The sequence below is a fragment of the Fulmarus glacialis genome, unplaced genomic scaffold, assembly GCF_000690835.1.
Source record: "Fulmarus glacialis isolate BGI_N327 unplaced genomic scaffold, ASM69083v1 scaffold2118, whole genome shotgun sequence".
NCBI lineage: Eukaryota > Metazoa > Chordata > Aves > Procellariiformes > Procellariidae > Fulmarus > Fulmarus glacialis.
In genome coordinates this window covers 38,382-50,758 of record NW_009229936.1, presented here as the reverse complement: position 1 = coordinate 50,758, position 12,377 = coordinate 38,382, and the positions used below count along the sequence as shown (strand labels likewise).

The 12,377-nt window shown below is 38.7% G+C and overlaps 1 protein-coding gene across 1 annotated transcript in view; it reads right to left on the bottom strand.

Moving 5' to 3' along the window:
- The window catches only part of LOC104081316 (IQ domain-containing protein H-like), a gene marked incomplete at its 5' end in the record, with an annotated part of 51,374 nt that overhangs the window by 1,118 nt on the left and 37,879 nt on the right, over positions 1 to 12,377 (bottom strand). The window contains 2 exons of the mRNA XM_009584011.1: positions 322 to 608; positions 2,379 to 2,499. Of these exons, the coding sequence (XP_009582306.1) occupies positions 322 to 608; positions 2,379 to 2,499 (408 nt within the window). The remainder of the gene's footprint in view (positions 1 to 321; positions 609 to 2,378; positions 2,500 to 12,377) is intronic.

Below are 12,377 nucleotides of genomic sequence, written 5' to 3'. Positions count from 1 at the left end.
AAAAAAAGTCATTAGAAGGAATTAAAATGTTATTTTCTTATCACTCAGCTTTGAAAGCAGCCCTACAGGCTTTGTTGGTTTGTTACTCTTCAGGCTGATGAAAAAAGGTTCCTCAGGTCCACCTGGCAGATCAAGTCTAAATTTTATGCTATTGTTAGAATAAGCATGTGCTTTACCTCCCTCCACATGCCTCATGCCTTAGAAATAAAGTTTCTTCAAAAGGACAAAGCTTTCTCCTGATATCTGTTGGAACCAAGTAGGAAAGCAGACATTTCTTGATCTCAGGGGGACAGCGTGAAGTAACGTATCTGCTCCACTCACCTGCTGCTCCATTGTTTGTGGATGGATGAAAGTCACAAAATCAACTGAGAAGTAACCAAGCACTCCTTTAGATTTACAGGTTTCTCCAATTTTTAAGCAGAGTGAATGAAGAACTGCTGGATCAACAGAACATTGTGGAATGGTAGTGCCAGATGATCGCAAAGGACCGTCAGCATGGAGCTGGTCTCCAGATGACACTATTTTTATCTTGCCTGTTGGCTCTATCAGCATATCCACTGTAAGGTTTGTGACATTTTCTGAGAGCGGGAAGGCTTCTATCACACCACCTAGTAAGAAATGAATTAGCCGTTAAGCTAGTAATCAAATTCACATGCGATGCTCTTCAGAGTGCACAGAATGAAACCATCCAGCTCCTATTGTGCTCAGACATTGCAGGGGGGGCTGCTATGGAGATACAGCAAGTAAATACATGTAATGTGAGCACCATAGCTAGAACTCATGAATCTCTTAGAAGAGAAAGAACATATCTCATCTACTGTAGCACCGTACAGTTCAACCAGTGGCTTTTGAGCTGCAGACTCTTTGCAGGCAGTTCCAAACCGGATATATCACATATCTGACAGGAGAAATGTGCTCTTGGGTAGTATGAATGAATCCTGGGCTGTCCCACAGCCCAGCTAAATGCCAGGCCCAGAATAGCGGTGAAATGCAATGTTGGGACCTCGGGGGAGTGGTATCTCCTGCTGTGAACTAATCGTGGAGATTCCCATCCACACGATGGTCTGAGATAAGTAGTCTGCCTTTTGGTATTCATCCATATGAGGAACTTGGAGTGTAGATGGGAAGGCTTCTAGATGACAGCTTCTAGCAAGGTTGTCATAGGAAAATCACAAAGAAAACTGGTTGGCATTCTGGATTTGCCTTTTTGTCGCATATAATGCCGTAACTCATTCAGTTAGGATAAACTAATATGTAATAAAAATTGGTAAATATATGTTAACTGGCATTATTTTTCCAAAAAATACTTTCAAAGCTTTGAATCATCCTTGTCTCTTCCACAGGTAAAGAAATGTATGAAACATATACATCCATTATATATAATACAAAATTATGGCAGGGCAGAATCACCACAGAAATTTACTACCCAACCACAAGTACTGCATCTTTTCCGTCCCAAATTTGGCATACAAATATAGGATGTTAACAGGTCTGTGCAAAGCCCACTCACAGATACACTGATTTGCAGTGATTAGACAAGGGTTTTATCCGCACTGCCTCTTATGGACAAACATGGGCTGACTTCTGAGCTCTAGGCCAGTTGGGTACTGGCCAGGTTTGATCCAAAGGTGCCATGAGTGAGTTTAATGCAGGAAGCCCTGCTGAGGACTCAGCACCACACGAACAAAACTATCCAGCTATCAGATTGGAACTTGTTCATATTCCTTTGGTTGGAGGGCAAGAAAGAGCACGGCAATGGTCTGACAAGGAGTCTGTGCCAACGTACTGTAAGGGACAATACGGCATTGCATCACTGATCCTCAGCGGCAACACCACCTGCCTGGAGGGCAAAAAACTGGGAGAAAGCTTAGCTCCTTTCCAAGCCAGTTCAAGGTTATAAGCACATATGACTTTATGCAATGTATGTATGTAGCATCCAGAGTTTACATATAGCTCCCTTCCTGGTCCCATGAGAGGGAAAAGCAAGTCTTGCAGATGTTTGCTTACCAACACCTAACAAAGATGAAATATTCTCACGTTTACCCACGTGCAAACTCACACGTTAGCATTCTCTAAAGCCCTTCTGCCAAATGCGACAGCCTCCAGTACAGTAACCCAAGACTACAGAATTGGTGCTTATTGATTCAGAATCATGTGAGAAAGGTAATCCAGGATTAATATAGGTTAAATGCTTGGATAGGACATATGAATGATAGAATAGTTGCCTATAATTCATTCGTAAATGAACATTTGAAGCATAATGGAGAAATAAAAGGAGATAAATATTTAAATGGGCCCAAGATTAACAAGAATATGGCATACAATATGGTATAATTACTCCTTATAACACTTAACAGCGACTTTGCAGTCTTATTTACCTTGACTAAGAAATGTTTGGAGGAATTTTTCCCATGTAGGGAATCGTTTCTCATTGACTGGCTGTACGTGCTGTGCTAAAAGGCCCGGCAGCTCCTGGGAGATCTTCACCAAAGCTGGCTCCTGCAGAAACAAATTAAATAGAACCACAAGCAATTTTACTACAGAAATGAAAACTGCTTGTGGGGTGATTAAAAACCAGGCCTCCAACAGGCAAAAAAAAAAAAAAAAAAAAAAATGTGGTTACTGTTTACCCACAGTCAGAAAGCCTTTTTTAATTTTTCTACTACTACTCTTCCCTCCTATTGAAAACTGTCCTTCTCTGAAAGACAATCCCCCCCCTTCAATATAGCGTCTATTTCATTATAATTTATATCAATAATTTGATCTGGCAACTGAAAATGCTAAGCACTTGCTAACTGCTTAGGGATCAATACCAGCAGTCAATAAGTTCTACATTGTTTATATTTTGAAACTAAGCGGATTGAAATAGTCACATGTGCCAGAAATAGTTTTACTGACTCTATGTTTAAGCTGTCATATCAAACCAAACACCCTTTAGTTATTTAAAAAAAAAAAGGAGGAATAATCAACAAAAAGCGTTTCTAAAGCGGGAGATATCCTTTTACACTCTCCAATCTGTAACATAAATTCACTAGTGTATTTGTGTCTCTATCTTTGGTAGAATTTGATTAGTCATACTACGGGAGATAAACTAGCTTTTTCCTAGTTTCAAATTCTTTGCTGTATTATCACACACACAAAACCACCCCATTAAAACCAGAAACTAACTGCATTGCTTTTACTGTTCAAAAATGTCCCAGAAGTACACAAGCATATAAAGTGCAAGGACCCTGACTCTATTGCTTCAGGCTCTTTTTCTTGCTGCTTCATAAGCATTTGCCTGCTTCCCCTGGGTCTCTTTGCTTCTGTTTTACATCCTCTCCCTTCAGTATCCTGTGCTTCAGAAGATGACCAACCGTCCTCGGATCTTGGCAATGTCCTAAGCCACAATCATATTATCTTGAGCTCTGGAGGAACATGATAAAACCTTATGGCTAAGATCTAAGAATAGGAAAAAAATATATATCTATTTTTCCAGTCCAGTGAGTTTGAAGAGATGGGCTTTGTCATGAAGCGCATGATGTGATGTAACCAAAAATACGAATTCAAAATCAGCTTACTGTGATTTATCTACCAGAATGAGGAGAAGGAGGATTGGCCAATGATTAGGGTATCAACTTTGCTTATAGGAGACATAGATATATCTTGTTCCTGACTGCAGTCTGCTTGTGCGACTTTGGGAAAGTGACTTTCTGTCTGTGTCTCAGCTGTCCAGCCATGAAAGGGGGACAATTGCTGTCCTTACTTCACATAGAATTGAGAAAAAAATGCCTTTAAAAATATTGAGGTGCTTAGATCATGATGCTGATCTGGGCTATGTGGGCTCCTATCATATACTAAAGAGAAAAGTATGTTGTTGACTTTAAACATCTCAGAAAAAATGATGAAAAATGGTTTTAGTCAGTATATCAATATACTAAGCAGCACAACCTTAACCTTACGGCAAAACCAAAGTGAGATCCAAGTTCAGAATTTACCCAGATTCAGGTCTTACACTGCTCGTTTCCTTACAATCTATAAGGAGGAATTTAGGTTTTTGATAGCTCAGCTGACTAAAACAACAGTGCAGTGAGCAAGTATCAGTTGGCCTTGTCTTGGTTTGTATTTGCGTTGAAATATTGCTAAGCCAAGAAGTCACAAGATTAGGTGGTTCATTGCACAGTGAAAATAAACGCAGCTTTGGAGAGAGGATCTGAGCCATGATGGATGTCATGGAGTTGCTGACCTACAAATCAGTTTGCACCTGTCAGTGCGTTCAGCGATACCTCTGTCACACTGAGTCTCACCCCTGAGATCTAATGACTTTGGGTATCGTGCAATTTAAACAGAAATATAAAAACAAACAAACAAAAGAAGAGGTATGCAATGGCTGCCTGCAAGCTTTTGATAAATTACTGGGGAAAAAACCAATAATCCCTGCTGGATGTGTAGAAGCATTTGAGAGTGCTGTGACCAAGTCTGTATAAGTGAAAATTAAACTATGAGCGTGTGAACTGGGACACAACTTTCCATTGCAACAATTCCGAGGCACATAAGGGCAGCCGCACGAACTCCCTGGAACAGTGCTGGGGATAGTTGTATCTCCTTTTAGACAGAGTTGTTTTTGAGGATCACATGTGGCTGTGGAAGAAAGCTCCCTAAACTGGGTGCAAAATCAAGCAGAACTTCCAAACTTTGAAGTGTACCGAAGGGCACACTTACCTGGCTCACAAATGGAGGCTGCTGGTAAGACACAGAGACTCCATTTCCCTCATCTATACATATAGTAACACCATATGCTACTACTCTCTGTCCATATGACGAACGTTAGACAGGCAAGACTGTTGTCGTACTTCGTCAACAGACCCAGCGTTGCTTGCTTAAATAAGGCCAAATAGCATTTGAAGGGGACTCGAACACAGGGTGAACTCAGAATGTCTGTTAGGGCAATGCGGATGCACGGTGCCCAGCTCAGGAGCATCTTGCTGTTCAAAGCACCCTCAGTACTGGCTGGCTGTGAAGGATGCGTGCATCAGAACCAGTCATCTTACAGAAAGACGACAGGGGCTTTTAAAGAAATAACTAATTCAAGAAAATCTGAAAAATGTTCTTGTGAGATCGAACCCACCGTAACAGTGCTTTTAACAAGTAATGCCTAGATAATCAAGGTGTTCACAGAAGGGATTCGGGCAACCGCTTTTTAAGGATCAGCACCTGGAATTCTAGTTGAAGTTTTTTTGCAACTGCAAGCTCTAAAAAGGCAATAATCCTGATTATAGGGAGTTTTAGTAGGCAAATTCAAGCCCGGATTCAACATTCACTCATGAAGTCAAACCTTTTAAAAGGATCAGTGCTCGGTAGGCTAATTTCATTTAAATTGGACGGTATCTCCAGCAGAGCTTACCAATGTTTTATCTCTTGATGTGGCCCAAAACAATTCAGAATCATAGGCTCAATGGAAACAGGGAACATTTGTTCAAATCTTTCAGCTGATGTTTCTTAGTACCAGTAAAAAAGGAGCAGCCCAAATACTGTTTACCTCATGTAGAAATCTTTAAATCTATCCAAATCTGTTTTGGACCTTTTTATAACAATGAATAAGCATAAAAAAAAAACCAAACCAGTTTTCCCCCCCCTAAATGTAAAATAATTTCTCACCCCTCTGCTAGCTGAATCTTGAAAGGCTTTCTTAGAATGGCAGTTGCAACAAAAAATTAGGACCGAATGTGGCATACGTTGAAGGCACAGGTAGGGAATCTACTTGAGCCAAATCAGCCAGCAAAGAAAAGCCTGTTGAGAAGATAAGTAAATAAATAGAAAGAAGAAATAGACTTAGAAATAGGAAGAAAGACCTGGGGACAGAAAAGAAGCTGCAGCGCAGAATGCATGAGAAAGACCCAGGGCTTTTTAGCTAAAAATCAGATTGAAAGGAAATTATTTAGACCTTGCAAGCAAATAGAGTGAAGAAGTAACTCCAAATAAGTAAAGCTGACTGGGCCAGAGAAGAATAAAATCAGCAGACAGATCCTCAGCAATACAAACTGCCACATCTCTGCTGAAGTCAATGAAGCTATGGCAATTTATGCCACTTCAGTGGCACTATGACAATTCATACCATTTATACAGTATATCCTTTATATTGCGATCAGTGGAGCTCTGATAACTTATTCCAGCCACCCTGACGTGAATTGGTCCAGCCTAGCTTATTCTTACATTCTCAGCAACACCAGCAAACACGGCAATATTGGAAGAGTCCAGTGATTGCTGTCTGACTGTCCAAATAACTTTCATTATTTCCTATTTTGCAAACTAAACTGATTGGACATTTTTTCTAATTCTGACAGGTACATGCTGGCCAGAACCACAATCTACCACACTGAACAACTTGAAGGTTTATGAAAATTGAAATGTTTTTGGGAAGTGATACACTGAATAGCCTATCTACTTAAAGTTTGCAACCTGATTTAAAGCCCAGGCATTTAATTGTTAACTGCAAATTTTAAAATTAAAAAGTGCCAATTTTGCCTTCCACGAGCTGGAAAAGTATGTTCTGATAGAAGGTAACATCATGTAAAACAGCTATCATTACCAAGAAACACAAATGTTTTTCGTATGTAAAATTGCTTTGTAAAATATTTGCTCCATCTGCTGAAAGTAGCAAAGACAATTTTCCCTGATAGCTAATGGCCCATTTCAGCTGTATGGCAAGCGATTCACCGTGGCTGCGACTTGCATTAAGTAGAATGGCGAAAACAGTGCACAGAATTCTCCACTTATGTAGTATTATCTACTCACTGCTTCCTGAGAGCCCGTCCCTCATTATCACGGCCTTCGCTTTGGATCAGCACACAGGACTAGGGTTGCTTTGACTCAAGAGGCTTTTTGTCAAACTGAGGCACATATGCTATGCTTCAATACAAAAGCACAAAACAGCCACTTCCCTTGACTACAAGAACAAGAAGGTTAGTTCTCTTTCAACTTTCCAGCACTTAAACTGCTGTTCCTTTTTTCACACCACATGGGGCCATGGTTTTCTCTTCTGGCTCATGCTGTCACTCTGCACGCTGAGGATTTCAATATATAAAGATCAAGCACTTCTTTTAATTCTAAATTCAACTACATACACATACAGGAAAAAAAAAAGCAAAAAACCCCACTGGACTAGTCAAAAAAACCCCTCCCAATTGCTTGTTTCATTGTATACTTTGCTACTTACCATACCCCTATTGAAAAGCGCATGTTTACATTGTGCCCTGAACTACTTCAACATCTGCTAAAGGACCAATAAAAAATAAATAAACCAGGATTATTTAGAAAGAGAGATCCTTTCTATTTCCTCTGAACACTCCTAAACTGGCAACAGCAATATGCTGCGAGATCCCTTTTCGTAGATGTCATGTCGGAAAACAATATATGTGGGAAGATCAAATACAAAATCACTACAGCCTGTGCTACCAAAAATCAGACAGAAAGAGGATCCTGAAAGCTCTACAAGCTTGTCAAATAATTCTGCATGTTTATGCACAGCGTGTTAATTTGAGATGAGAACAATTTTATTAAATAGTTTGCTTTCTTACTCCAAAAAAATACTCCATGTGCATTACTATTTTATGCATAAAAGCACATCTTTTGCGAGGTTGCAGCCTTCATTTTTCAAGACTGCCCACATCTACCTTCAGAGCAAAGAAAACATAATTGTCATAATATTCAAAAATCTCTTTTAAAAAAAATGTTTATTTCAAGTGCAACATTTGTAAGTTCAGGACATTGGGGTGTTAATCCTCATACAAAATAAGTAATATTTGAATGCATCTTTTCCATATTTTAATGAGGTCTCTGCAAATGCACAAATAATTCAGATGCCCTCAGATTAATAATATTTTCCTAATTAATTTATTTTTCTCTATTTCAGCCTCTATAAATTTTGTTCACTTGCCCTCCTTTCTGGCTTGTATCTCTAAAGAAAGGATTCTAATGAATTCCAAAAATGTGATTTCAAAAAGAAAGAAAGACATCATGTAGATAATCCACAGTCACTTCCCAGGAATTTCATCTAAATTGCTGAGCCGTAATGCTAAAGAATTGTCAGATAAAACCTGCACTGCGTTTCACAAACAACACACAGTTAAACTTCTTTTATTCTTAGAGTTGCCTATGTGTTACTTTTTGGATTTTAGCAAAATAAACATTTTTAAAATAATCCAAGCAGGCATTTTATTGGATGCGACAACATTAACGGATTTCAGATTTCTTTAGTACTCTTGCTTTATCCTCTCCTTCCACACTGTTATTGCTACAAACTGGCACTTAAATTCAATTGATTCAAAATATTCTGGATCCATATGGCCTAAAACCCTGGAGCTGAAGTTCTGATACTGCCTCACTGCTGTTTTCTAGCATTTGCCTCTACTCCAGTCCCCAGATGGTGGAAGTAACATTTAAACCTCCTTTTCTCTGCCTTGTACAATAGACCTTGGCACCATTTCAACTGTTTACTCCGGTAATTAACAGCACTGATACCACAACAATTACAACTCCTACAATCTTAACACAATAATGCTATGAATTAGTGAGAGCTAATGGCTGGAAGGTATAGTGGTTCCAGACTGCGAGATCTGTGCATTTTTAGAATAAAATAAAAGGTACAAACAGCACGCTTGCGGTAGACAATGATTACCTAGTAATTAGTTTACACAAAGCTTCCTATTTAATGGCAAAACGCTGTAATTAACGCGTGACAGAAAATCAAAGGGTACTTTGTAAGCATATGAAAAATTAACACTGCAGGCCTATAGCTTTATGTACTGATTAGAAGCATATTAAATCAATAGGACATACAAACCAACAGCTTGCATATCTGATTATTGCAAGTCTCAGGAATGGATATCATGGCTTTAACTTAACCAAGGGATACAATTATCATCCTTTATTTTACTCAGGATTTAAGAATCACCTGAAACATCACTATGGCAGCTACATAGATATATTAATAAGCTGAATAAGAGCACTACAGTCTGCTTGCAGATGCAGTGAATATTTAAACTATTTTGGATATATTGATGACAAAGCACTGCCCATACTGAGAAACAACCTGCAACTGTATTGCTTTCTCAGTAATCAAGTTCTTCCTTAACTCTTTGGGTTCTTTCTCTTTTCCCATTAAACTTCATATCAGTTAGAAGAAATTTTAAAAGCCTGTCAAAATGCTGCAAATGCATCTTCTGTGTATCTGTCAATGTTTCTGGCCCTCTTCAGGCTGAAAAAACTACCACACCTGCAATTGCATGTGTACAGTAAGAGCAGCAGCAAAGACTAATTGCTTAAGAACCCCCTCGGTAGACTTTAGGTGTTACACTATGACCAATTCAATTGCTTGCAATTTATTTCGGTTTCAGTAGTATTTGTAGCGTTGCCCTAGAACAAAGCTGGTGGCGTTACAAAAGGTGATCAGAGTGGTGAAAACGAGAATGGGTAGCAGAAAGGAAAAAAGCAGTGTTAGGAAGCTGTACTGTGTTAAAAGACAGTCAGAAATGACAGTGTGCTAGCAATGCCAAAATGCTAAAATTATGTCTTTGACAGTATTACGTTTGGGGTTTTTCTTCCCTGTTTATAAACCTATGCTCTTTACTCTGAATTCCTTACTTCAGTAAAGAAACAAGATGTGGTATGTAAGCTTCAGGTTTCTTATAGTGAATGCAACTCAACCAGTTAAAAATCTCACCACTATTCCCGATTTTCAGATAATCACAAAGTTTATCTAATTACTTATTACGGGACTTTCGAAAGTTGACGAAAAAAATTTAAAGGAACAGCCAGCATTTTGCAGCATTTTATCTTGGCCTTTGAAACTGTAATTTCCCAATAGCAATCAATGCAAAATCCAGCAACCAGTGTCTGAATATTGCTTTATGCAACCGAGACCGAAAGTTGGATTTTCTGGATTTTTCACCTTTTGAAAATATTTTGACTCCTTTTACACATTTTAGTGAATTAACCAAGATATAGTCTACAAGGAAAAGAAACTGTGACAGAACACTATGACACAACTGGAGGCAGTAAGATTCAAACACTCTAGCATTTAAAACAGTAGGCTGCCCAAGCACATTAAATAGCTTTTTTCTTCTACGACAGATATCTAATGGAGAGTTTTGAAATGGTTGTGTAGCTATGGCCAATTATAATGGCTTATTGCGAGAATATTTGTTGCTTGGTTTCCTGTGTCTTGTTCTATTCCTGTATTTTCAGCTCTCTTCTTCTTTGTCCCCACATTTATCCCCTTTTTCGTCTTCAGTCTGACCTTTGTTATCTTTAGGATTGCTGATAGGTAAACTCACATCATGTTGCTGGTCCTGGCGGTTAATTAAGAGTCACAGTGTAATAAAAGTTAATTCTAAATTAATTTGACTATTAATTTAATCTAGTGATTTAGATACTATTTAGAGTTCTGTAGTTGTACAAGAGGGCAGGATCTTTGCATACTCCTGTATTATTTTACATAAAAGAGGGACTTAAGAGGAAAAAAAAGGCAACACTAGCAGGAAGGCAATGTTATCCTTCCTCTAAAAGGGAAGAGGACTGCAAGCGTTGTGCGAGTTTGAGGTGGCAGTTTGAGTCCCAAGCTTCGAAGTCAGACCAGGAGGCATCGCAGACTTTGACAGCCTGATGTCTGCTCAAAAACAAACAAAAGGCATTATATATACTTTGTAGACCACTTCAGCTTGAATTCTGAGTGGGCATCTGAGCATCTTTCTTCAAGGTCATGAATGTGTGGCTGTATAAGGTCTGCTTAGCCCCGAATCTTGTTTTTGACAGTGGTCACAAGTGGATGCCCAGGAAAGTAGGAAAACAGAGCAAGCATATCCATTCCCCAGATACTCTCCCAGCCTCCAACAATTTGCAGCTCAGAATCCCTCTAAGTCAGAGACTGCGTCAGCAATAATAGTTAATAGTTTTCTCTTCCATTAATTTATACAGTCTCCCAGCAAGGAGTCCATATAAGAATAGGTGAGATTTTCCAAAAACTGAACTGCTGACTTTCAACAGGAGTGAGATACCCAGCTTCCTAACATGCTTTAGAATACCATATATTAATAAGTATTATGGATATCTTTCTGTAGATATTCCAAACAGGTCCTCGTGCCATTCTCCTATTGTTTTTTCACTAGTAGTAGCAGAACCACATTTTTTGCTATGCATGGACCAACAGAAGCTTGAATTGGTACAGAAAATAGGTTGGAAAATCACGATAGAATGGCATAAGAGCACTTCACACAGCACACGTGCCTTACATGCATATGTTAAACAGTTAAAAATCTGAATAGTCATTCACATTGCAAGATACAATTAAACTGCTAAGGTGTCTCAGTAGTTACAGATGTTTTTGCACGTAACTGGGGCCAGATCCTGATATCCTTTTTCACAGTGGAGAACGTCTCCACAAATGGCCTCACGATTGCCAAATGTGCACTTGTGGAGGCAGCAGTTCTCTTGATATTGAATATCATTAGAATCTGGGCCTCGGGATGAAATTTTTTATACGCTGACAGACTTCAGCAGTGCACAGTAGGATGAAGGCCTTACAGAGACATTCGGCGTAGTTTGTGAATTCTACCTTTTATGCAGTAGCAAAATAATTGTTCAGATAACTCAGATGCTGCATTAAGTTAACAAGGTAAAACACATCAATAATCCTGTCCTGCACTTTTGTTTGCCCAATGTTATATTTGAATTGAGGAATCTAAAAATTAGTCTCATTTTCAGATGGAATAGATTTTTACACAGTTCAAACTCACAAACTACATTATTTTTAAATCTGTTGCCTACTACATACCAATGAGGAAAATCTGGGTATCGTGTCTTAAACTGCTATGCAAATGATGCTATTTGTAAGTATTAACATAATTTAGTGCTTACAGTCATATTCTCATTTCTAATAATTCTACCAGAATGGAGAGTCTTTTCGCTGTACTCTTAGCCTGCAGGATAGTCTTTCATCAAGAAGCTGAATTTTTTAATAACCTGCCAGCATACGTTTTGTATGTGGCAGCCTATGCCGATGACACAATGTCTTCATTATCAAAAGAAACAGGTCTACATACTGTAATAGGACATTAAAGCATGCCTGTGCTCATAAACTAATGCTTTGATGTTTAAATGTGTATCATTACAATGGTATTCCTTAACAAAGGATGATTTTAATCCTCTGCTCTCAATGGTAATACTCAGTGGAGACTGCAATTCATTATATATAAAAAAGGTCTCCCATTCTACAAAAGAGAGCTAAACTCAGAAGGCAGAAAAATTTGAACACACGTATTCAAACAAGACGTTCAAAATGGCAGCAAGTTTCACACTTTGCCAAAGCCCACTTTAATCCTGGTCTGGATTTATGGAAGCTT